Source organism: Carassius carassius, chromosome 32 (assembly GCF_963082965.1).
Source record: "Carassius carassius chromosome 32, fCarCar2.1, whole genome shotgun sequence".
Lineage (NCBI taxonomy): Eukaryota > Metazoa > Chordata > Actinopteri > Cypriniformes > Cyprinidae > Carassius > Carassius carassius.
Window position 1 is genome coordinate 10,920,735 of NC_081786.1, and position 26,243 is coordinate 10,946,977.

Genomic DNA, 26,243 nt, shown 5'->3' on the forward strand with positions numbered 1-26,243 from the left:
GCAGTGAACATTTTACATGCAGTTATGTTATTCATGGTTTACTATTAAAAGCTTGAGCACTTGGTCACACAAGTTTCTTTTTCCCTATATGAAGGTGGAGAACTTCATTTCCTTCAAATTGGAGGTGTGTGTGATGATATCGATGACGCCGACATTTTTGTCGACGGCCCCCTGTCTAATAGGGCAGAGCAATTACTGGACGGAGCAAAACCCACATCAAATCCTTCGAGCCCAGGTATCCAAGGTGAGTGACACATGGAGGCATATTAAACTTGTGTGTTTGTCTGTTTAACATAGTGCAGGACGTTCAGATGGTTTATTTAATTTGCCCCTTCATCTACCTCACATCAGAAATCAATTTGTCCTGTTGAATTGAAAATTGTCTGTTTAAAACAGCTGATGCTCAGTGTGCTTTCAGGAAAATTTTCCTCTGTGTTGTTCTTTGTGTCATCTGATGTTGTATTTCTTTCTCTGTGTAAATCAAATGATTGTTGTTTGTATAGTAAGCTGTGTGTCTTTTGGCAGGAGTTGTCCTCCTGGTGGACCAGCCATTGACCGTAGAGACACTTTCTTCTCTGGTGGAACTAACACGTTTTGAAACGCTGACGCCTCGCTTCTCCGCAACAGTGCCCCCTTGCTGGGCGGAGGTGCAGCAGGAACAGCAACAAAGGCGGCATCCACAACACCTTCACCAGCAGCACCACGGCGACGCCGCGCAACACACACGCACTTGGAAGCTACAGAGCGACAGGTGTGCATTCACAAACAAACCACACTCTTTCTCATACAACATGCACCCGCCCTCAAAGTACTTTTTTACCTTAAAACACGTGATTGTGTATATGAAAGCATGTGTAGTTAAAATCAGACACATGCACATTTATTTATACAACAGTTCTTTCTGGTCCTCAAATCTGTTTGGCTCAGATGTCTTTCCAGCCACGTGTTATTCTACCAATACCCCCCCCCACACACACACACGCATGCATAAAATATACATATTTAATAAAAAAAAAAAAAAACGATGTTTCTGTAGACATTTCCCTCCTTTTTTTCATGTTATGTGTAATATCTCTTTCTCTTAGCTCCAGCTGGGATGAACATGTGTTTGAGCTTGTCTTACCCAAAGCCTGCATGGTTGGACATGTGGACTTCAAGTTTGTGCTAAACAGCAGTATTACTAACATCCCACAAATCCAAGTCACACTGCTGAAGAACAAAGCACCAGGCCTAGGCAAAGTGAATGGTGAGTCTTTATTAACCAGAAAACATACTGTAGATTCAGGGGAATAGTTTGATCTGATTTTATTCCCTGAATTAATCTTTTGTTGTGTAAAACTTTGTACCTGCAGAGACAGCAGTGGACAGGCAGATTGTTTTCCCATTGTCTCATGTCTTGCACTCAAATGGAGAGAAGAACGGACAGCCACATCTGCATGATTTCTCAGAGGACATCCAGTTCATGGACATCGAGGAGTCGCCAGGTAAAGAGTCCAGATGATTAAGCCATCTTGACCACCTGAAAACATTCACTTGTTATGCTAACGTCTGTCATGTGTTCTTTAATATTACATCTGTGTCTGTCTCAGGCTCCAGGCTGTGTCCGTTCCTGCAGGAGCACAAAGATGATATCCTGTGTGGGCCCGTGTGGTTGTCCAGTGGACTGGATCTTTCTGGACACGCAGGGATGCTTAGCCTTACAAGTCCCAAACTCCTCAAAGGTTCGCCCGAACAGTCATCACAAGCCATTTAAAGCAACCACTTCCTCCCTTCCTGCAATGTGCCAGAAAACCAAACAAAAAAAAAAAGAAACAACTGTACAGAACTGCAGTATTTAACTTGTGTGAATATGCAACACAAATTTTCCTTTCATTCCCATTTCTAGGCATGGCAGGGGGGAAGTATCGTTCGTTCTTGGTGCACATTAAGGCAGCGAATGATAAGGGTCTGGATGAGAGCTTGAGGCCAGTGGTGAGGATGCCCTCAGCCAAACCTCACAGTAGTAAAGCTCACTCGCTCTCATCCCTGCTGCAAAGGGCTCAGGCCACCAAGGTACAGTACAAACACTTTTGTGGCATTTTAAACTGAAGTGTGTAATCCTTTGTGTTCATTCAAGCCATTTCAAAACTGACCTCATAGCTTTGAATGCTGGTTTGGGGGTGATCTTCAGTTGTCTAACTGGTATACAGACCCCTCTAGTGGCTGTAAAGCTGCATTGCTTCATAAAAAAAGAACTCTTCACTTGATTTGTGCTCTTTGCACAGAGGTAAAGGCCAAATGATGTCCAACATGGCAGCTTTAATTTTCATAACATCTCGCTGCTTTTCAGGAAAAGGCCTCCACTTCTAAAGCCGATCCTCAGTCTGCCCCTAAAAAGCCTGATAACCTGCGGGGCTGTGACTTGCTCCAGGAAGTGTCTGTTACAATTAGGAGGTTTAAGAAAACGTCTGTACCCAAAGAACGGTAAGAGATAAATGTATGCACTATACACTACCATTCATAAGTTTGGATTTATGCTCCCCAAAGCTGCATTTGTTTAATCAAAAATACAATAAAACCGTCAAATTCTGATATATTAAAAATAACTGTTTCCTATTTTAATATATATTCATATATAATTACTATGAAGGCTAAGCAGAATTTTTCAATATCACATGATTCTTCAGAAAACATTCTAATATGCTGATTTCAAATATATGTATATACATATAAATCTAATAAATCTATATACATAATAAATATACACAGTACACACACATGTAATATGTAAACAATCGTACACTCAAACGTTTGAATGGTAGTGTATGCAATGCATGTATTAGTTTGCACATTAAGAAAGGAATTACCTTGTTTTAGTGAGGCATTTTAAAGAATACAGTATTGTCTGAATGTGCTGTCTGTCTGCTTTTATTTCCCAGAGTGCAACGCTGTGCAATGCTTCAGTTTCCTGAGCTCCATGACAAGCTGCTAAGAGGTTTGTGTAAGCATGGAGAAGACGGGCAGAGCTCAGAACACTGTCAGAGTCTTATTTTGGACGTTCTCTGCTGGCTGGCAGGGGTTTACTCCAACGGATCCTGCAGGTGAGGTGCCACAGTGAGCTAGTATTTTTAGTCTCTCGATTTTATTTCTTGCCTCTTTTAAGGAATTTTATAATGCCTCCTCCTTTAGTTTGAGAGAGGGGAAGGAGGGGCTTTTGACTAAAACTAGGAGACGGCTGACGGAAATCATCAGGGCGTGTTTCTTTGAGGCTGGACGCAGTATAGCTCATAAATGCTCTCGCTTTCTTGCACTTTGTATTAGGTGAGTTTGCAACCTCACTGTATTTTTCTGATCTTCAGTCTTGTAGTCTCATTGCAGAACTAATGAACCAGACTGTCCATTTAACCTATTCAGAGACAGTGATGCCTTGTTCATTAAGTCTAATGGATGTATGTGTGTCTGATATTTCAGTACCGGTAAAGGAGACCCTGGTCAGCAGGGTTTTGGCCAGGCTCTATTTAAAGCCCTTTTGGATAATATGCCTTATTTGCCTGCTGCTGCCACAGGAGGTAATTATTATTTTTTTAATTAGAAATGTTGAACATTTATAGTGCCATTTAATTTTGTTATCGTGAAAAGGCTGTTTCATTCAAAAACATAAGCTATTTATTAAACTATACTACTGTTCAACGTTTTTTTTTAATTGTGCAGAAATAAATATGCACTTATTTTATTAAAAATGTTAAAATGCCTTTGTAACTGTCTTTCTCTGTTTTTCAGGATCTGTCTTCTGGTACTTTGTACTGTTAAATTATGTGAAAGATGAGGACCTGGCTGGTTGCAGTACCGCTTGCGCCTCTCTGCTCACTGCTGTCTCTCGGCAGCTGCAGGACCGCCTGACTCCACTTGAGGCGCTGTTGCAGACCAGGTCAGCTTTATATACTAGAACAAAAAAGCTTTTTCTGAGCATGTAAAAGTGATTTGTTTTAAGGAAATGAAATGGTTTTGTCATGGTCCTCTCTATTCAGATATGGTCTATATGGGTCTCCATTTGACCCAGTACTGTTTGACCTGGAGGTGAGCGGGTCTTCCTGTAAGAATGCCTTTAGCAGCAGCATTGGGGTCCAGTCGGATGAGATCGACTTGTCCGATATTCTCTCAGGTGTGTAAATACATTCTTCCTCAAGCACTTACATTCATCAATAAATATCCAAATAGGAAAGGCAAACATGTAATGGTTGTTGGGTCTAATGTCAGGTAATGGAAAGGTGAACAGCAGCGGGGCCGCAGAGGGCAGTTTTACAGCTTTGACTGGCCTGCTGGAGGTCGAACCCCTACACTTTACTTGCATCTCCACCAGTGATGGCACCAGGGTGGAGAGGGATGATGCAAGTATGTTCACCGGTACATAACCTACTTTCCTTTTCCTCTCTTTCGCATCTTGTTTCTTTTGCCACCAACCGCGTCATCGCGGACCTCATCTTTAAGGTGTGGTCAGACTACATGAAGTTTTGCAGGCAATAAAAATTCCATTATCAAAAGTGTAGCATGAGGCACAGCTCACATCGATGTGAGTTTCAAACCAAGCAGCCAAGCAAGTAACTTCTGACAATTTGTATGAGAATCTTTAACCTTTTGCAAAATCTGCAAAAACCCAATCTGATTTCTAATTAAATTACTGGATTTTGCACGCAGAATTTAGCTGAGCACTGGTTAAGGTGAACGTATCTTTAGCGCTAAAATCTGTTCTTGTTTCCCTTAACATTCTTCTATAGTGAGCACCTTTGGGGTGACGCCCACAGTGACAGGGCTGTCTGCTGGGAGCGTTGGTGAGGCTTCCACGGCCCTTAGCTCAGCTGCACAGGTGGCCCTTCAGTCCCTGTCTCATGCAATGGTGTCTGCCGAACAGCAGCTTCAAGTTCTTCAGGAGAAGCAGCAACAGCTTCTAAAACTCCAGCAGCAGGTCATACATGAATGCATTCTTCATTCATTTTAATAATCTCGATGTCTTGATAATTTCAGTACTTTGACTTTATGTAATTTGTTATCTTATGAAACAGAAGGCGAAGCTGGAGGCCAAACTTCACCAGACCACCGCAGCCACTGCAGCATCAGGCGTTGTCAACTCAGTGCCATCCAACCCGTCCTCCGCTCCAGGCTTCTTCATTCACCCCTCTGACGTCATCCCGCCCACTCCTAAAACTACACCGCTGTTCATGACACCGCCTCTCACCCCACCGAATGAGGCAGTGTCTGCGGCTATTAGTGTGGAACTGGCTCAGCTCTTCCCTGGATCCGTCATTGATCCTCCCCCTGTGAACCTTTCAGCACAGAACAAAAACACACAGAAAGCCAAACCAGTAAGTTCTGAAAACCTCCTCCTGCTTATATAATGATTATTATTTAGCAGGGTTTCATTTTCTCTCATCAAAAATACTCCAAAATGGATTTAAGGGAACATATTGCATAATAGCAGAGGCTAATAGGTAAGGTAGCATAAAAGATATGTTATTTTCCTGTAAGGGGCTGTGCGTTATTTACCTTCTTTAGTTGAACTTTTGAGATGCGTTCAGCTAATGTGTGTTGGTATGTTTTCATTACAGAACCCCATAGGAAGTGGCCTGGCATTGGCAATCTCGCAAGCCTCTCACTTTCTTCAGCCTCCACCACATCAGTCCATAATAATCGAACGGATGCATTCAGGTACTACACATTAGCTCTCACACTAGAACAGTGGATCTCAACCAGGGTGCCAGGGCAAACAATAAAGGGCAGCATGCCGGTAAATATCTCTGTTGCGCCCTGGCGTCCTTAGTTCTGGCTCACAGACCTTTCCTGAACCCACCCCCACCTTTTGCTTCTTGTTTACATACTTTCCTATCATAATGAAGGGTTAGACTTCCTATCATTTCCTATCAAAAAAGCTAAAAATTAAAATTAAAAATATATATTTACAATTTTATTCATGCAACTTTTCCAAGAAATCACACTTTGCTTTCTCATATATCCAGGTTTTTCAAGAAAGTTGGTAAATTATAATAAAAATTACCTTGATTTTGAGTTGTTTTAGAGCAAGCTTTGTCTTTTTGAGTTATCTTGAGGCCCACATCTTGAAGTCTGCTGAGGCCTCCTAGTGAGTCCTGGCTTCTTGGTTGATGGTACATGGTCTGTTTCTTCCTCATTGCGGATCCGCGATCTGTGCGGTGCATTTGCTATATGCTTTGGTTTGCCAACATCATTTTGACGTAAAGACTGATTGTCACTTTGTAGGTGCAAGGCGGTTTGTGACTCTAGATTTCGGCCGGCCGGTGTTGCTGACAGATGCACTGATCCCCACATGCGCTGACTTGGCCTCCCTTTCCATCGACATTTGGACTCTCGGGGAGGAGGTGGATGGAAGGCGGCTCGTGGTCGCCACAGATATCAGCACACACTCACTGATTCTTCACGACTTGTTGCCTCCTCCCGTCTGCAGATTCATGAAGGTTTATACACATTTAGCATAATCAAATCTGCACAGGGCTCATAGCAGTCTGCTTTCTATAAACTTTAGCACAGAGAATATAATTTTTATGTAGAGACATCACTGTCACTCTGTGCCCTTCCCCCCAGATCACTGTGATTGGTCGATACGGCAGCACTAATGCTCGGGCTAAAATCCCATTGGGTTTCTATTACGGCCACACATATATCCTGCCATGGGAAAGTGAACTGAAGCTGATGCATGATCCTCTGAGGGGAGAGAGTGAAGCTGCCAGTCAGCCAGATCTGGATCAACATTTGTCAATGATGGTGGCCCTGCAGGAGGACATTCAGTGCAGGTCAGTTAGGCTGAAAAGCTGCCATTGGCGTTCAATATTTTAAATGAGCTGCCACTGCTACCATTCAAAATTTTGGGGTCAGCAAGATTTTTATTTTACTCTTATAGGTATAATCTGGCCTGTCATCGACTTGAGACGCTACTTCAGAACATCGATCTGCCACCTCTTAACAGTGCTAATAATGCACAGTACTTCCTGCGCAAGCCCGATAAAGCAGTTGAAGAGGATTCCCGTGTTTTCTCTGCTTACCAAGACTGCATTCAGCTCCAGCTGCAGCTCAACCTGGCTCACCATGCTGTCCAGAGGTTGCGCGTGTCTCTCGGAGCCACACGGAAACACCTGCCCGAGAGCTACGACCCCAGAGAGCTGGTCCAGAACTCTTCTACGGAGCAGCTCCGAACTATCATCAGATACCTTCTGGACACACTGCTCAGCCTGCTGCACTGCTGTAATGGTGAGGGAGGCAACCTTTCCAACACCACCTCACTTTTTTTCAAATTACATTGCATTTGAAATGCCCTTTTAGCATTTCTTTAGTTTAAATGTCAGAATGAATGGTTTCCCTCTCTCTCTCTCGCTCAGGTCACTCCGTGCCCTCAGTGTTGCAGAACACGTTTCACGCCCAGGCGTGTGAGGAGCTCTTTAAGCAGCTGTGCATCAGCGGAACTCCTAAGATCCGTCTGCATGCTGGTCTGCTGCTGGTGCAGCTGTGTGGAGGCGAGAGGTGGTGGGGCCAGTTCCTGTCAAACGTCCTTCAGGAGCTCTACAACTCTGAGCAGTCGCTCATCTTTCCTCAGGACAGGTAACACAAACAACACACTCTTGCAGAAGTTGGATAACATTATCAGAACTATTCCTAAAGGATACCCGGGCCTCATATGTCCGTCTTTTCATTTCCTCAGGGTTTTTATGTTGCTGTCCTGTATTGGCCAAAGATCTTTGAGTAACAGTGGGGTTCTGGAGGGTTTGTTGAACCTTCTGGACACACTGTTATCCCCTCTGCAACAAACTAGTGCAGCACAGCACCGCAGGACAGAAGGTGAATGTTTGAGAAAGAGTTTTATTTGTAATGTGTGTCTATGTGCGTTTATGGTTATGGTACAGATTTGTATGTGTTTATAGGCGTGTTGGATATCCCCATGATCAGCTGGGTGGTCATGCTGGTCTCTCGACTGCTCGACTATGTGGCCAGTGTGGAAGATGAAGCCTCTGCAGCTAAGAAACCTCTAGGGGTTAAAGACAGAGAAAGATCTTTTACAGGTGAAATGATTAAACTTGAACTGAAAATCCACTGTTTTTGTAGTTCTTAAAAACTTTAAAATGTTTTGTATGATCGAATGTTTCTTCAGTGTTTCTAAAGTCTGTTATGCTCACCAAGACTCTTTTAACGGTAATGTCCATCCTCTTTCCAATCTACCAGGGAACCAGTGGAGTTTCATAAACAACAGTCTGCAGTCTCAGAACCCAAGCAGATCCGCCAAAGGCAACAACAGCAGTTTAGATCGTCTATATTCACGCAAGATCCGCAAACAGCTAGTCCACCATAAACAGGTACATGTGTCTCTCACAAACATCCTTTGCTCATATAATATTTTCCTTATCATGTATAGTGTGGGTGTTGATCAGTTCTCCTTTCAATGCAGCAGTTGAATTTATTGAAAGCCAAACAGAAGGCTTTAGTAGAGCAAATCGAGAAAGAGAAAATCCAGAGCAACAAAGGCTCCTCCTACAAGCTGCTGGTGGAACAGGCCAAACTCAAACAAGCCACGTCCAAGGTGAGAATCCAAGCTTTTGTTAACTCCTTATCCCTTAGTGCTGAGTGTGGAACAGCATTCGGTAAAAAAGCATCCTTTGAACAGATTGTAACATTAACCCTGTTGTCCTTGTTTTCCCCAGCACTTTAAAGATCTGATCCGTTTGAGGCGGACAGCTGAATGGCCACGCTCCACCTTGGACTCAGAGGTATCGGTGGCAAAAGAGACCCCTGAGGTGGAGCTCCTGCCCTTCACGCTGTCTCATGAGCGCTGCATCTGCGTTGTCCAGAAGCTCGCTCTCTTCCTCCTCTCTATGGACTTTACCTGTCACGCAGACCTGCTGCTGTTCGTCTGCAAGGTGCAACATACTTTTCGACTCACAGAAGGGGAAAAAGTGCTTGTTTTGAAAGCTATAGAATTTTGATACAGTACCATTAAAAAGTTTTGGGGTCTGTTACATTTGACTTCAAACTTTTGGATGATAGTGTTTGTTATTGACCATATCTGTTTCAATTTTTCTAAATGAATCTCCTTCGCCTGGTCAGGTGTTGGCCAGAATAGCAAATGCAACACGACCCACAATCCACCTGTGTGAGGTGGTTTCAGAACAGCAGCTGGAGAGGTTACTGCTGTTACTGGTGGGAACAGACTTTAACCGCGGGGACATCTCATGGGGTGGAGCCTGGGCCCAATATTCGCTCACCTGCATGCTGCAGGACATCATTGCAGGTGTGTATGTGTTTTAGGTTTGAAAAGACGTTCTCAGCGGTCCATCGACTGTCATACATGTTTTATATTAAGATGTTGTCATCTGTTTGCAGGAGAACTGTTGTCTCCAGTGTGTATGGATGGGATGGAGGGGGCGGGGGCAGATGAGGCCGGTGCCGCCTCTTCCTCTGTAGTATTGGATTCCGATGACTCGCTCCCCCAGCCAACCCCCATCCCACTGGTGGATACCATCGATGAGCCTCTGGGACCCGATATCATCGCAGGTACACCCGGGACATCATCCTCTGTGTTCCAAAGTGCGTTGGTAACCCCGCCCGAATAGCACGTCACCTCACACGGACCCCCACCTTTCTTTTGTTTCTGATGTTTGTTTTTTTTCCTCTCTTAGATGAGCTGCATGTATTTTTGCATTGTGTTTGTAATAGAGGTATAATGCAGTGGACAGGAGGTTGGAACAGTGCAGATGATTTTGACTCTAGATACATGCAAAACCTGTAGCTGCCGGTGATTTTATCATTGGTTTAAATTTGTCACAACTCATTCAAAATGGGTAGGGATGCACGATCATGATTTTTCATGGCCGATTCCGATACCGATTTTTTACAAGCAAACTGGCCGATTCCGATACCGATTTCCGTTTTTTTTGTTTTGTTTTTTTCTTTAAGCAACAAACAAGAAAGAAGGAAAGTGTGCGGAAACAAGATGTTTATTTGGTATTTAATAGGCAAAACTGGCTTTTGGCTATTGAAAACAATAACCATAACCATCTGAAATTAACGGCAGTAACTGCACAGTAAGTAGCCTACATTCAATACAAACATAGATGGTACAGACATCAGCATTTAGCTTTTGTATTTGAATTGGGTTGAAACTACGTAGAACTAGCCTTAAATTAAAAGATTAACTTTAACCATGTGAATTTAAAGGCAATAACTGCATAATTCTACAGTCCAAACACCAAAATCAACACACATTCAATAAGATGCAAAGTGTTTCATTCATCCAATTAAAAAAAAAAAAATAGGGTAATGATTCAGATATTTTTTTCTTGAGCCAATGAAAAATAAATAACTCTCTCAAGTTAAAAAAATATAGATGTGAATCATTACCCTAAAATTTTTTAATTGGATGAATGAAACCCTTTTTTTCATTGTGCTACAGCAGGTGATTTTTAAATCTAATTAAGTCGATGTAATTTTAAGGTAAAATAAAAATAATCATCCTATACAGAACTGACGTTTACTTCTAGCTTTTCAAACGTGTATGCAAGTTCTTCTTTACAAAAAAAAGTTCAGTTTAGTCCGTTTCGTTTCTCATCCAACACGCGAGAAGTAGAGCTGAACACCCCTTCACTGTCTCCGCTTGGGCGGGGCTTGGACAGGTACAGTACGCTCGCGAAGCTTCAGTGTGCACAGGAAATGGACTCATATTTTGTGCGCCAGTACAAAAACAGCTGTTCGCCTGTGCCTCAGCCATGTAGCTCTGCACTTCCAGTGCTGAACGACTGCCCGTGTCCTGCGCACAGATTTCGAAATACTTCCACACAGATGACATAGCGAATGATTACAATGTAGTCTGTGCACCCGGGCGCACATCTGGAAAAATCGGCCGAAAAAGACCAAAAACCGGCCGATTGCCGTTCACGTATTTTAAGCAAAAACCGGCAGGTTCCGATTTATTGCTGGTCAACCGGTGCATCCCTATAAATGGGTCAACGATCCACTGTTCTGGCACCCTGTCTTTCTGAGAGGAGTTTGATGGCCGGACGTCCTAAAGAAGGCTGTCTGTGTAGTTGCTTCTCTTGGTACGCTGCTCTTGCAATATTAAACATCTTTTCGTTGCCCAAAGGTGCTCCTCCACTGTCATCTTTGGAAAAAGATAAAGACATTGACTTTGACTTGCTACAAGACTTGATGGATGTTGATATTGATCCTTTAGATATTGATTTGGAAAAAGATCCACTCGCCGCCAAGGTTTTTAAGGTATGGACCTTGTTCTCTTCATCTTTTTTTTTTTTTTTTTTTTTGTCTTTCAGCATTTGGGGTGTAATGGTTAAAACTTCTCATGGTTCTGTGGTAACTGTTTTATTTTAGTACATTGCTAGAGTATGGGCTGTTTTGACCCATATGCTCTTGACTTTCTCATATCCATCCAATTACTCATTTTCTTTTCAAATAAACTTTATGATCACAATTGCTGGAAAATACAGCACACCGTTTACAGACATTTACATTGTGAAATGTCTGAAAGTACAGTGATTTAGTGACAGAAAATAACCATAATTATTATTGAAAGCAAACACATTATAATTCACACACAACATTTATTTAAACCTGTATTAAGAACCCTGGGAAGTGAACTGTTTCACCCCTATACTGCATGTGTTATGTAATCAAAGATTAGTAGTAAAAGTTTGATTGTATGGTTTACACAAAGCCAATGTTTTAACCCCTTTTCCAGTAAAATATTTTTCAGTTTTTCTCAGAGACTAGTATCTGAGTTTTTTTTTTTTTTTTTTGTTCTTTGTTCTCCCTTGCAGCCGATCAGCAGTACCTGGTACGATTACTGGGGTGCTGACTACGGCTCTTACAGTTATAACCCCTACACTGGGGGTGTGGGCATACCCGTGTCCAAACCCCCTGCGGCTGCCACTACAGAGAAGCCTGGATCTCAGAACCTCTCCGTGTCTGTGTCTCAGGGTGAGAAGTAAAAGAAATCAATAAAATAAAAAGTATCTAGAATAAATGTATAATAAAATCTGAGTGCTAAAGTAATTTTTATCCCAGCACTGGACGCTCGACTGGAGGTGGGATTAGAACAGCAGGCAGAACTCATGCTGAAGATGATGGCAACACTGGAGGCAGATGCAATATTGCAGGCGCTAACGTCCACATCTCCATCTGGTACAAACACAAAATCATGTGTATAGGGTTCCTACGGTAAAAGAAAATCAGAAGGAAATTGTATTCATTTGTTTATTATTTATGTATTATTTCCAGCATTGTAAAATTTGTCAATTTATTAATAAAATATTGAATAGTGTATGATGAGCATACATTTTTCAATGTCAGACTCAGTTCTAAAACATTCCTTTTTGTAGAAATTGATCATTTATGAGGTTTACAATTTATAAAATGTATTTTCTGGTAATTGCAGATAAAATTTTACTGGTGCAAAGGTGTGGGAACCCTGTTTTTAAGGGTTTTTTTCCTGAAATGATTTGACTAGTATCGTCCTTTCTCTTCATTATCATTTGTTCCTCTTCTGTGTCAGTGGCCCAGTCTGCAAATGGGACAGATGACTCTCTTTTGCGTGGGGGGTTCCACAGCTCTCCCCCCAGCAGCTGTCTGATGGTACAACCCTCTTCCATTCCCATGTTGAGCACCTGCTTCAACAAACTTTTCTCTTTATTGCAAGTGCATCATGTTCAGGTACGGGCAAAGTCTGGTTTTGTCACTTCTATTAACTGAGTTTCCCCTAAAATCTAACCTTGGCATATTTAAAAAAAGATTTAAATTAAAAAATTTTTTACAAAAGGTTATTAGAAGTTACACAATGACACCATCTTTAACTTTTTGTCTGTCTAGTTGGAGTCTTTGCTGCAGCTGTGGTTGACGCTGAGTTTGAGTTCCTGCTCTGGAAGTTCAGAGGAGAGCGGCTCAGACATCTTTCTCTTTAACTCCAGCAGAGTGCCCACAATCCCCCTTAACCAAGGTGTGACATCCACCAAATGATAGAACACTTTGATCTGTGGAAATTATTAGCGTATTTTTTGAGGAGCTTGGATTGTTGATGGCAGAGTTTCAACAGGATCTTAAGTTGAACAGTTGGTGTTGTGTGTTACTACAAATAAGGATCCAACTAGTAACCTGCTAGAATCATTTTTTTAAACTTTAAAGTGTTAGTCTCACTAGCTACGGTTACCTACACCCAAATGATCTATGCCTATAATTAACTATAATTCTTGTCTCTCTCAGCCTCCATCAACAGTTTCCTGTCAGTGCTGGCCTGGTACCCCAACACTTCTCTGAGAACGTGGTGTCTTGTCCTGCACAGTCTCACCCTCATGACCAATATGCCTGGTAGTGGTGAGTATCTAAATGGCCAAGCCTGGTATTAGAGCTGCACGATGTGTCGTTTAAGCATCGATATCGCGATGTACGTATCCACGATAGTCACATCACAGGATGTGTGATGTAGGCTGTCGTAGTTGATCCATTATTCATTAACTGTACGGGCCAGCTGCTCCCCGGCCCTTGACGAATGTGATTCGCGGATTAATTGCACTGCTTAACCATCATAGAGTGAAAGTTTATAATTTGCATGTGTTTTTAAGTCCTGTCAGTTTAACAGGGCGCTTATAAGAACGAGCAGAGAGAGAGAGAGCGTGAGAGTGCCCTGGCCACGCGCGCACGCTCACCTTCTCCGTCTTCAAACAACACGAGCACTGTCTTGCTCTCTCTCCCTCACGCATATTAATCATAATCATCAAAATCATGTCGAGAAAAAAAGAAACAACTATCCAGTGATGAAATGTTTTCTGTGTTGTCAAATCTTGTGCGATATCCTAAACTGCAGAGATAATTACACAACGCGTGCTGTACACGTCTGATTCGTGAACTAATGATTCCTTTGAACCGATTCAATTTAATGAATGGTTTAAACAACTGACCTGTTCAACACTGAACTCACAAGACGTCTGAATTGGTGTATAAAAAAAAATCTGTAACGCTTTACAATAATGTTCTATTTATTAAACTATTTAACTACATTATTTAACATTTTACTATTACTAAACTGCACTTCTACAACATTGTTAATTTCAACACTTAGGCTATAGCCTTCATTGTTGAAATCAAAAGTTGTACAGTATTTGTTAACACAGTTAATGCACTGTGAAGTAACATTACCAAACAATGAACAGCTGTGTTTTTATAAACTAAGATAAACAAAGATTAATAAATATAGTAACAAAAGTATTGCTTGTGGTAAGTTCATGTTAGTTAATATTCTAACAATTCAAACCATATCCTAAAGTTACAAACAAAGTTTACTCCAATTTAAATAACACTCTGATGTTTAAATCATTTAAAATTAGAATGTAAGTGTGCTCACCCCATTTTTGTTTGTAAGAATAAATTAGATTAGATTTCATATCGCAATATATATCGCAGAAAAATAAAATATCGCAATGTCATTTTTTCCCAATATCGTGCAGCCCTACCTGGTATTGTTCCTGAGATGTGTGGGTTTTCCCACTGGAAGACCTGCATTTCTATACATGTGGGTTTTCTCTTCGGGAATCCTGCCAGCTCAGCAGAACCGTGTTGTGTTGCCCCTCTACAACCTTATTATAGAAGCAGACAGTCTGGTGACACACTTTCGTGATTAACTCCACCGATAATGTGTTTGTTGCATCTGTAGCCTCCAGCAGTGGGATGGGTGTGCAGGAAAGCACAGCCCAGCAGATGGTGTCTGACCCCACACTTGTGCACGTGCTTGTGCGCTTCCTGTCTGGAGGAAACCCTCATGGCACCAGCCAGCACAGCTCACAGGTATTCAGCTGTGAAGGGTACACGCATGCCTGGTTTCATGATGATATATTTAAAAAATGCCTCACGTACTCCTTTACATCTCTCTTTCCAGGTCGGCCCCACTGCAACACAAGCCTTGCAGGAATTTTTAACCAGGTTGCAGGTGCACCTGTCCTCCACATGTCCACAGATGTTCAGCGAATTTCTGCTTAAACTGTTGCACATCCTGTCTACGGAGAGGTAGATGATTAATTCAACATTTACGTAATTAAACTGGTGCTTGTTTTAAATCATTTTATTTGTTTTTCATCTGCTTCTAGGGGTCCATTCCAGTCTGGTCAGGGTCCATTAGATGCACAGGTGAAGCTATTGGAGTTCACCCTGGAGCAGAACTTTGAGGTGGTTTCTGTGACCACCATCTTGGCTGTCATTGAATCAATTACTTTTCTGGTTCACCACTACATCACTTGTTCAGATAAGGTGGTCTCACGCAGCGGTTCTGACAGTTCTGTGGGCGCTCGTGCCTGTTTCGGGGGCCTGTTCGCCAATATCATCCGCCCTGGCGATGCTAAGGCTGTGTGTGGTGAGACCACACGAGACCAGCTGATGTTTGACCTCCTAAAGCTAGTCAATGCTTTGGTGATGCTGCCGCTGTCAGGTGATCGGGAGTTCAGTGGGAGGCTACCTCCAGCCGGTGGAGCCACTGACAGCGTTTCGGATGAAGAAAAAGTGTGTGGAAGCAAAGAGTGTGGGGCGGCGGGCACAGCACAGCACCAGGGACCCGCTGCGGGTGTGGCAGACCTGGTTTTGGCCAATCAGCAGATTATGAGTCAGATCTTGTCGGCATTGGGGCAGTGCAACAGCAGCGCCATGGCCATGATAATTGGTATGGAAATTTATTTTAAATTAATAAAATATTAGTAAAAAGTTATATTACATTTAGTGCTTGGCAATGATTAATCGCATCCAAAATAAAAGTTTTTGTTTATATAATGTATGTGTGTGTGTTTTGTGTATATTTATGTATATATAAAGACACACACAAACACTATTTATTTTGATCATATTTACATGTAAATATTTATATTATATATAAATATATTTAATATATAAACCGAGCACATTTTTCTTAAATCTATACGTGCATGCATGTGTGTTCATATATACATAATAAATATGCACCATACACACTCATATATTATGTACACAAAAATGTTTGGATGTGATTAATCATTGCCCAGCAATAATTATATTATATAATTCATATACATTCAATTACTGTCCAAAAGTTTAAATGCATTTTTTTTCTCTCTCTCTCTTTCTAGGTGCTAGTGGGCTTCACTTAACCAAACATGAGAACTTTCATGGTGGGTTGGATGCCATCTCCGTGGGTGATGGCCTCTTCACCATCTTGACTACTTTGAGTAAAAGAGCCACATCCGTGCAGGTCATGCTGCAGCCCATTCTCACCTACATGGCCTGTGGGTATATGGGCCGACAGGTAAGACTCGTCACAGAGAAACTGAGAGACCACACAATGGTCAGTGGTATATTCTAGTATGTTATGGACTGGAAAAAAAACAAAACATGAACACATTAAATAATTTTCACATTCTAGAGAATAGACATACAGTATAAAAAGATTGTCATTGCACCTTGTCAGTGTTAAGTGTTTTTTTATATTTTACAGGGATCTCTATCAACATGTCAGCTCTCTGAGCCTTTACTGTGGTTTATTTTGAGAGTGCTTGACACCAGCGAGGCTTTGAAAGCCTTCCATGACATGGGTATGCCAACACTTTAACACTTGATAAAGATATAAAACTCAGTTTGAGCTGGTCTGTATGTTCTGACTCTGTATGTGTTTGTGTGTGTGTGTGTGTGTGCGCATTTAGGTGGTGTGCAGCTCATCTGTAACAACATGGTCACCAGCACACGAGCCATTGTGAACACTGCACGCAGCATGGTGTCCACTATCATGAAGTTTCTGGACTCTGGGCCTGGTAAAGCAGCAGATGGCAGCTTGAAAGCACGAGTGCTTACCTCAGAACCAGACAATGCTGAAGGATTGCACAACTTTGCCCCTCTTGGTACAGAAAGCATGCTTTGAATCATAAATAAACGTCTAAGTATTTGCAATTTATTTATATTAATAGTTTATGCTGTTCTCTTGCAGGCACCATCACCTCTAGCAGTCCCACAGCACAGCCAGCGGAAGTGCTGCTGCAGGCCACCCCCCCACATCGACGGGCCCGTTCTGCCGCTTGGTCCTACATATTCCTTCCTGAAGAGGCCTGGTGCGATCTCACAATCCACCTGCCTGCTGCCGTTCTGCTCAAGGAGATTCACATACAGCCTCACCTGGCATCCCTTGCTAGTGAGTGTGCACACACAGTGCAATATTATTGATCCCCACTTGACACAGCAGTATATTTTATCTGGCCCATATATGAAACTTTTTATACTAGTAAGGACTAGCCTAAAATTGTTTTTAAAGTATTATTTTTCTCTTTCTTTCCCAGCATGTCCATCCTCAGTGTCTGTGGAGATCAGTGCAGATGGTGTAAACATGCTTCCCCTGTCAACCCCAGTCATCACTAGTGGTCTCACATACATTAAATTCCAGCTGGTAAAGGCAGAGGTGGCATCTGCCGTGTGTTTGAGGTTGCACCGGCCGCGGGACGCCAGCACACTGGGCCTCTCACAGATTAAGCTCTTGGGGCTGACTGCTTTTGGAAACACTTCCTCTGCCACTGTAAACAATCCTTTCCTGCCCTCTGAGGACCAGGTCTCTAAAACCAGGTATAGGAAATCATTTGTGACATCTAGAATAATCGTAGTAGTTTTATTTCCTGTTTCAAGCCTCTGTATGTTATAATATCTAATTTTCCTTTCTTTCTTTCTTTCTTTCTTTCTTTCTTTCTCAGCATTGGGTGGTTACGGTTGCTGCACCATTGCTTGACTCATGTTTCTGATCTGGAGGCCATGATGGCCAGCGCTGCTGCTCCCACAGCAAACCTCCTGCAGACCTGCGCCGCCCTCCTCATGTCCCCATACTGCGGGATGCACTCGCCCAACATTGAGGCGGTGCTGGTGAAAATCGGCCTTCAGTCCACACGCATAGGCCTCAAACTCATTGACATCTTGCTGCGTAACTGTGCTGCTTCCGGCACTGATTTGGCCAGTAAGACTATGAAGATTGTTTCTCGTTAATGCCTGACTGCTGTTCGAATGTCAAGCAATATCACACTGATTTGTGTTATGTGTCAATTCGGAGAGTTTGAGTTTGTTCATACCTTTAATGATCTGACATCATGAATTTGTTGGGCTCTCCTTTTATCTGATTGGTGGGTTTGATTTTTTGTTGTAGATCTAAACAGTCCGCTGCTCTTTGGGAGGTTAAATGGCCTGTCATCAGACTCAACTATAGATATTCTCTACCAGCTAGGTACCACTCAGGACCCCGGTACAAAAGACAGGTCTGTTCTTTACATCATAATGGAAAATTTCTCATAAAGTGAGTTTGATCGTAGACTCTTTGCAGCGTCGGTTTTATGTTGCTTCTCTATAACTGTGTGTCATAATGCTGGGTATTTACCTTTATTTGTCTTTTTTTTACTTGTATAGTACGGGAGACCCTCAGATGTAAGAAAAAGTCATGCTTTGATAAATCACAAGTATGATGTAAATCAAAATTGAGATGTAAAGTCATAATTTTGAAGCATGAAGTCATTATAAGAAAAAAAGAGTTGAAGTTATGAGATAAAATGTCAAGTTCTGACAAAGTTGACAGTTTTGTTGTAATTGGAATTTTGGAACTTCATATCTTATAGTATCTTTTAAGACCCACAAAATTTCGACTTGTCATAATAAATTTTTTGTCCCAGAAATATATATATATATATATATATATATATATATATATATATATATATATATATATATATATGGTTTGTGAAGTCATGGGTTATGTTTGTGATTGTGTGATAGGATCCAGGCTCTGCTACAGTGGGTGTGCGATTCGTCCCGGGTTGCTGCCCTGAAGCAGAGTTCTCCGTCGAGCTATATGGGTCCAAGTGCTCCTCCCTCACGGGAATATGGGTTGCTCATGCCGTCCCCGTCACATCTGCACTGCGTGGCCTCCGTCTTATGGCACAGTTATGAGCTGCCTGTGGACTACGACTTGCCCGGTCTGCTCAACAGAGAGCTTTTCGAGTGAGTCTGCAAGCACACTATCCTTTTATAGTCTTTTGATACAAAATGTTCAAGGAAAAGTTTTGGATGAATGCATGTTTATGCCCGAGGTGCATTTTGGTGCTCTGCACTGGGAAAGGCTGAAAGTACATATTCCCCGTATTCTTCTATATTTCATTCTCTCTTCAGGTATGAATACTTAATGTATACTGAGTAGAACAAAGTAAAACAACCTTTGCGGTGTACGTGGAGCTAATAAAACAGCAGCAGCCTTTCCCAATAACGATTCGGTGCATAAGTAAATAATGAGGCTGTTTTTAGGCAATCTGAATTATTAATTCAAGAGTTTCTTGTCTTTTTCTCTGTCTCTTATAGGTTGTTGTACAACTGGTCGATGTCTTTGTCCTCTAACATGGTTTTAAAGAAGGCTGTGGACAGCCTGCTTTGTTCCATGTGCCATATCCACCCCAGTTACTTTTCTCTGCTCATGTCCTGGATGGGTATTGTGGCTCCCACTGCTGCCCAGACAAATGCACAGAACCGTATGGCCATGACAGACGATGGCAAGAAGCAGCATGATTTAAACAGTGCCGCCTCCCTCACAGATGACTCCAAACATGCCAGGACACCAGTAACTGTGCCCACCTCGCTCTCAGAAAGCCAGTTGGTGACCCTGGCAGCTGCATCCCAGTCTCCTGGTGCCATCCAGCAGCTGTTGGACTCTGGTCTGCCTTCATTGCTTGTTCGCAGCTTAGCCGACCTTTGCTGCAACCTGTTGGTCAGCGCAGACCTTCCCTTGCCTGCTGGATTCTCTGGACAGGCAGAGAGACGCTCATACTCACACAACCAACCCTCGTCATCCTCAGCAAACAGGCCGCCACTGTCTCCTGAGCTGGCAGCGCCCGTATTGCGGTTTCTAACCGAAGTAGGAAACAGTCACACAATGAAGGACTGGTTGGGTGGGCCAGAAGTGAACCCACTCTGGACAGCACTGTTGTTTCTCCTGTGTCACTCTAGTTCCAGTGGGGCTGCTAATGCCAGTGCAAACAGTGGGAGCAGCAGAAGTATTTCTGGGCACAGTGCATCACCCAGCACCTCACACGCCAGTGCCGCACCTCACACCGCAGGAGCGTCTTACTCACTGGTGTCAACGACCCGCAGCAGTGGACTCACCACCCAGCAGAGGACAGCCATTGAGAATGCCGCAGTGGCTTTTTTCCTGCAGTGCATCTCCTGCCATCCAAACAACCAGAGGTTAATGGCACAGGTGTGTTTGGGGCGCTTTTTTGAGTCTCATTTGATGTTTTTCATAGATAATGAATTAAATCTAACTATATACACATTATATAAAACACACTATATATATATATATATATACACACACACACACACACACACACACACACACATATATATATATATATATATATATATATATATATATATATATATATATATATATATTTATATTACCTCATTTAATTTATATTAAAACCAGAAAAGATTATTCCAAGATTAGCATCAAGAAATATATATTCACATTATATGTATTGAACAATAGTATAATTTCTATATTATTAATTTGTAAAGGTTCTGTGTGAGCTGTTCCAGTCAGCTCCTCAGCGAGGGAACGTTCCGGTCTCAGGGAACATTTCTGGATTTATACGTCGGCTCTTCCTACAACTCATGCTCGAAGACGAGAAAGTTACTGTATTCCTTCAGTCTCCCTGTCCGGTAGGTGATCACACACCCACACATACGCACAAAATCTTACAGCATATGCTTTGAAAATCTATCTGAAGCTGAAACATTGCTGTTCTAAGCTGATATTTCATTTTATATAGAACTTGTTTTGCTTGGTTAGTCTGTTAAATGATTTATTACTGTTGCTGTAAAGCTCAGAAAAGCTTCTTCACTTACAAGGAAAATTACCCTGACCTTTACATCATCTCAGAGGGATTTAAACCTCCACTGGCTCTGAGCTGCAGGTCTTTTCAAGGCAGATTGTGATAGGACACCACTAGGGGGCAGATTTATCCTCAAATCCTTGTCAATCATGCAGGAGTCCACACATTGGTGCATATTAGGAGCAGTGTTGGGGTAGTTACTCAAAAAAAGTAATTAGTTACTAGTTACTAGTTACTTCTGTAAATTGTAATGAGATTACTTTACTAGTTACTGCGTTTGAAAAGTAACTTCACTACTTATTACTTTACTTTCCCGTTTCTTAATTTACTGTGTAGATACATGGACAAACATCATAGCCCTATCATTCACCTGTCTGCATAGTGTTTATTGTATAAATGTATACAAAATGGCATGTAAAACCATATGAAAGAACAATATCCCCGTCTGCACAAAGAAATATGCCTCACTGTAAAATCCACAAACAACAGGATAAAGGAAGCTATGGTTGGGTCATTTTAAAATGGGGTCAACACACAAGTTTCAAAACACAGGCTTTGGGAAACATGAGAACAAAACTCTATTCCTGAGAACAAAACCAGCTTTTTATTAGGTTCATGGCAAAATATAAAAATAAAGGTAACTTTATCTCATAAAATAAAATCGCAATTTAAAATATACTTAAGCCCATAAAAAAGACACGGAAACTGCAATTAATTAAATAAACAGAAAATTTGCATCATCCCAAAAACATTATTTTCCCCTTAGCTCGCTCTCCTCTGCCTCCTGGAGATGTGGCTTCCAAAGGCTGTAACATACTAAGTCACAAACTCTTGAACCTATTAATGATGAATTATTGTGTGTTGCAATTATCACAATGCACAAAACAGAAAGTGCAACGAAAGTGTAACAGTGCAACAGTGAAAACAGAAAGTGCAACAAAAAGTTCCATTCAATTCATTTTTTCTCTCTATTCTTCGAAATAACGATTGTATCGCATAAGTAAAAGTCTTTCGAATCTTTTATCTGACAGCCTGTTCCTCCTTGGGGTCAGAACAACACTGCCAAGGCTGAAAAGCCTTTCAACTGGTGCACTTGACGGTATTGGAGTGTTGTACTGCTTTGCAATTTCCTTAATCCTGGGGAACCTGGAGAGAACCTCCCAGTCAGATCCGGGCAATTTTAAGTACTCCATGACTTCAGTCTCTGCGGTGTAGGAAAACTCCTCTTCAAATTCAAAAAAGTCATTGTGACTGGAGGTGGCAGGGCTCTGAACTGCTTGTCTCATCAGTGGCTCTTCAGGAATCCGGGCACGACACTCAGTAATTAGCATGGTTTTAACAGCATCTCTTCTCTTCTCATCTTTGAGCCAGCGGAGCTTGAATTTGGGCATTGTGGCAGCAGCCATAAGAGCATCCTTGCTGTCCAAGACAGATGCAAATCTGTCTTTGATTGCCTGTAATATGAAATAGTACATTGATTAGACAAACATATACAGTTCAATTAACAGCTTTTATAGCCTCATAAATTTGGGCTACATCAGCTATATTAAACTGTAGGCCTATAGCCTACACTGCAAGCTATTATTTAAGGCGGCACTGATACAAATTATTTTGTGGTGAAGTAAATACTACAGAAAAAAACATCATGTAATTTATGTGAAAAAGTTCAGGCAAGAATAAAAAAACGAAGTAAATTCTTAATTCAATGTTATATTGTTTGTGTGAAATGTATTGAAAAGGAAACTTCAACTAAATAGATATTCAACCATTTCCTAGCCAAGTTAAAAATTACTTATTTTCTTTGTTACTTTAATTTAACTTAGTTAAGTAGAGTACTTAATTCCATATGTGAAATTTACTTAAAAAAAATATGAGTGCAAAAACTAATTAAGTAAATTTAACTTATTATTATTTTATTTTTTTCTGTGTAGGGCCTATTCATTTTATTATTCAATATGTGTTTACCTGTACAATAGCACCAGGCATGCCAGCTGTCATCTGGGAAAGGCCATCCTTCAACGCAAGCAACTTTGACATGAGAATCTCCAAGGTTGGCAGGAGGGTGCCGTAGTAGCAATCATCTTCTCCCTGTAGTATATCTAATGCAGCAGCAAGAGGTTTTGACACTGCACAATATTCCTTCAGGAACTGATACTCACGCTCAGTGATGCCCTTTACACTCAGTCTAGAAAAAATGGTGTTTAAATCTCTGATTGGGATTTCTGTGATGAGAGATAAGGCGTTATGAGTCGAGTTCCAGCGTGTAGCAGTGGGTACAATGAGCTTTCTTTTTAGCACATCCTCAACCTGGTCTGAAGCCACAGTAGACCTACTAGTTTTTGTCCAGAGAGCTGCACACTTGGCGAGAGCACTTCTGTAAAGTGCTTTACAGTCATTGTTACTGGTCAGCCATTTCTCCAGGTCATTTTTTGAGATCAGGTTTAGTGTATGTGCTGCACAGCGCAGATGAGGCGGCAGTGAAAATGTCTCATCTGATTCTGTGGAGAGTGCTTCGGCAACATCAGTAAAAGTGACCTCCTCCTCCCCCTCCTCGTCATCAGATAGCTCGTCAGAGACAGACCCATCATCAGGATGGGATTCAAACATTCTAAAGGCTTTTACAAAATTGCTGCCATTATCAGTGACACATGCTGTTACTTTATGCGATAGTCCAAAGGCTGAGTGAACCTGTTCTATTTCGCTAGCTATGACATCGTAAGTGTGTCTTCCTCTCACCCGTTTGCAGGCAAGAGCAGCCTTCTCGCGTTTAAAACTAATGCTGTCTATCCAGTGCACCGTCATTCCTAAATAACTTTTGTTGTTGGCGGACCAAATGTCCGCGGTGGTAGACACATGATCCAGGGACTCAAAAGTTCTTTTGAGCTTCGATTCCATGTCGGAATAACACTTATCCAGGTAATGGGAAAATGTTTTCCTGTCGGACGTTGGCTTGCGAGTCGCGGGTATTTTATCTAGAATTCTTCTAAAACTGGGTGATTCAATGGTTGACAGGGGAAGCATGTCTTCTACAATGAACCCTGCAACTAGCCTGTTCATTTCGTTTTGTGTTACCTGCTGCGCTCCAAGGCTTGAGAAAAGCTTAGCTTGTTTAGGCGGGGTCGGCTGATGGGTGACTCCTTCAAATGAACGGCGAGCAGGATCTTTCGCCACAAGTTTTGTATTGCCATGCTGGGCTGACAAATGCTTGGACAGGTTGCTCATTGAGTTGGCAGCAGTTGAAAGACACTTGTCGCCTGGGCATAGAGTGCATTTCACACGAATATTTTTGTCCTTTCGAGCAATAAATTGAAAGTAATGCGAATATCGCCACTGGCCGAAACCCCCTGTCTCCGTCTCCATCTCCATCTCCCTCTCCTTCGCACCAGCAGCTACGTCACTCAAATCGATCTCTATGGCAACGGTGCCCAGGCAAGCACACACACACACAGGCAGCACGCATGCACGCGCCACTTAAACAGACAAAACTTTACACACAGGCAAACACGGCTTGGGTAACGCAGAAAAGCGCGTTCCTATAGTCTAGTAAAGTAGTGTAGTTACCGATATTTTTAGTGTAATGCGTTACTTTATGTAACGTGGCGGTACAAAAGCAAAGGAGGTCGTAAGGGTGTTTTCCCACACTCTTAACACAAAATATGCATATGTATGACAATGTATGGTCGACTACGCCACCCCAGACCACTGGGGAAATAACAGCCCTAAGGGCACACAGGTTCGTCTTGAATGAGTGGGTGAGGAGACATGAATAATATAGAAAAGTTTATTATGTTTGTCAATATTGACCAATAAATAGCTAAAAACTTCCAAGTGAAAACTCTACATTGGCCATATAATAAACAGGAAGGCACACCAGCAATCTGCATCTACACACACACAATAAATCAATTCCCATTAAAGAAAACCAAATGGCCAACAGGAGCGGTAGCTGGGGGTCCGGGTCGGCTGCCAAATTGTAGAACGAACCCCCCCCCCACAATAGTCCACTACAAATACCCAAATGCACACGTGAAAGTTAGATGGCAGCAGGCACACAGCACTATAACGTGAACACACCACACAAATGGCAGCCTCGCCTTCACCCCCCAGAGACCCAGCTCCTATAACAGAAAAAAAAAGAAGAAAACAAACTGATAACTACAATCTGACAGAAACTCAAAGAAATAAATAAAACAAAAATAACAAACGTTTATAAAGTACAATACCCCCAAATAAGTAAAACAAAAAAAACGATGTCACAAAATAAATCAAATAATTCAAGAAATTAAACCACTTAGCACAAACAAAATAGCACAATGTAACAAAAACAGGTTAACAGTTTGAAATAAACCAAGTTCACTCCGGTTTACAGTGCTCAGAGATGAGGCACGGACTGAACGTAAACCAAGGAAAACCAAATAATCAAACAACCACACGGTAGACACGAGATGCTGATTCCAAGTTAGACCAAGGGAATTCCATATGCGGCGGCCCGGGGAGACGTTCAGCCTGCCCTCGAAACCATGCACTACACCCCGATAGCAACGTGAATCAACCGCTGGGTTGCTATCGTGATAAAGGTCGAGGCAAAACAGCGACGCAGTCGCGATCACGGTTCAGTGTTGATGCTCACTTCCCACTAATTAGCCCAAAAAGACTCAGTTATGCAGGAGAGCCCACGGGATGATCCTGCACGCAAACCGCTTCGTAGTTACACACCATATTCAATATAGCGGCTCAGTCAGACCATATGAGTGACGTGCTATCAATGCCACGGTGAAGAGTGGGCAGCCAGCACAAAGCAGCGGGAAGGAAAAAAAAAAAGAGCAGCTTACAATCCAAGCCTGTGGCGACCACGGATGACGTCACGAGGGAAATACAAGGACGCATCCCAAGTGGCCATAACATGTCCTTTATATATCTCAAACCAAATAAGGAGGAGGGGTTACTAAACTAAGCACAGGTGGATGACATTCCCTACAGTGGATTCAACCACCCTGCTACATTTACTTCGTTACCCAAAAAAGTAATATCGTTACTGTAATCCGTTACTTTGTAACTCGTTACCCCCAACACTGATTAGGAGTACCTGTTCTAAGTTGTTTAGCTGGGGAAAATGGCTAGCAGAAAACGAGTTGTTTGAGAAAATCATTTAGCAAATTCTGTCTGGTGTTACTAGTGGTGCAGCAATTACACATTTCACCTTTTAATATAATCTAAATGTTGGAGGACATTACCAGCTCATCCCTTATGTGACAAGTAGAGTAATGCTTCTCTTCCGACTGCCAATCCGGAATGAAGCCAAATCGTAAAGACGTAAGACGTCTT

The 26,243-nt window shown here is 42.0% G+C and overlaps 1 protein-coding gene across 5 annotated transcripts in view; it reads left to right on the forward strand.

The window, feature by feature from the left end:
* Window positions 1-26,243, forward strand: part of birc6 (baculoviral IAP repeat containing 6) — a 93,408-nt gene that overhangs the window by 20,652 nt on the left and 46,513 nt on the right. The window contains exons 11-56 of one of the 5 annotated variants that reach the window (XM_059520225.1): window positions 95-244; window positions 526-751; window positions 1,086-1,246; window positions 1,353-1,484; window positions 1,590-1,721; window positions 1,886-2,052; window positions 2,330-2,463; window positions 2,919-3,080; window positions 3,169-3,300; window positions 3,451-3,548; window positions 3,760-3,907; window positions 4,008-4,141; window positions 4,237-4,383; window positions 4,755-4,942; window positions 5,040-5,339; window positions 5,583-5,682; window positions 6,250-6,464; window positions 6,592-6,800; window positions 6,908-7,254; window positions 7,383-7,602; window positions 7,703-7,839; window positions 7,923-8,060; window positions 8,221-8,351; window positions 8,444-8,575; window positions 8,697-8,912; window positions 9,100-9,283; window positions 9,376-9,579; window positions 11,132-11,265; window positions 11,823-11,982; window positions 12,070-12,186; window positions 12,557-12,714; window positions 12,871-12,997; window positions 13,261-13,371; window positions 14,708-14,838; window positions 14,930-15,057; window positions 15,138-15,703; window positions 16,143-16,318; window positions 16,508-16,604; window positions 16,713-16,907; window positions 16,994-17,194; window positions 17,340-17,619; window positions 17,745-18,001; window positions 18,188-18,296; window positions 18,808-19,032; window positions 19,387-20,278; window positions 20,602-20,745. In XM_059520225.1, coding sequence (XP_059376208.1) covers window positions 95-244; window positions 526-751; window positions 1,086-1,246; window positions 1,353-1,484; window positions 1,590-1,721; window positions 1,886-2,052; window positions 2,330-2,463; window positions 2,919-3,080; window positions 3,169-3,300; window positions 3,451-3,548; window positions 3,760-3,907; window positions 4,008-4,141; window positions 4,237-4,383; window positions 4,755-4,942; window positions 5,040-5,339; window positions 5,583-5,682; window positions 6,250-6,464; window positions 6,592-6,800; window positions 6,908-7,254; window positions 7,383-7,602; window positions 7,703-7,839; window positions 7,923-8,060; window positions 8,221-8,351; window positions 8,444-8,575; window positions 8,697-8,912; window positions 9,100-9,283; window positions 9,376-9,579; window positions 11,132-11,265; window positions 11,823-11,982; window positions 12,070-12,186; window positions 12,557-12,714; window positions 12,871-12,997; window positions 13,261-13,371; window positions 14,708-14,838; window positions 14,930-15,057; window positions 15,138-15,703; window positions 16,143-16,318; window positions 16,508-16,604; window positions 16,713-16,907; window positions 16,994-17,194; window positions 17,340-17,619; window positions 17,745-18,001; window positions 18,188-18,296; window positions 18,808-19,032; window positions 19,387-20,278; window positions 20,602-20,745 — 8,852 coding nt within the window. The remainder of the gene's footprint in view (window positions 1-94; window positions 245-525; window positions 752-1,085; window positions 1,247-1,352; window positions 1,485-1,589; window positions 1,722-1,885; window positions 2,053-2,329; window positions 2,464-2,918; window positions 3,081-3,168; window positions 3,301-3,450; window positions 3,549-3,759; window positions 3,908-4,007; window positions 4,142-4,236; window positions 4,384-4,754; window positions 4,943-5,039; window positions 5,340-5,582; window positions 5,683-6,249; window positions 6,465-6,591; window positions 6,801-6,907; window positions 7,255-7,382; window positions 7,603-7,702; window positions 7,840-7,922; window positions 8,061-8,220; window positions 8,352-8,443; window positions 8,576-8,696; window positions 8,913-9,099; window positions 9,284-9,375; window positions 9,580-11,131; window positions 11,266-11,822; window positions 11,983-12,069; window positions 12,187-12,556; window positions 12,715-12,870; window positions 12,998-13,260; window positions 13,372-14,707; window positions 14,839-14,929; window positions 15,058-15,137; window positions 15,704-16,142; window positions 16,319-16,507; window positions 16,605-16,712; window positions 16,908-16,993; window positions 17,195-17,339; window positions 17,620-17,744; window positions 18,002-18,187; window positions 18,297-18,807; window positions 19,033-19,386; window positions 20,279-20,601; window positions 20,746-26,243) is intronic. The other 4 variants (XM_059520228.1, XM_059520226.1, XM_059520227.1 and 1 more) reach the window with 4 other exon arrangements.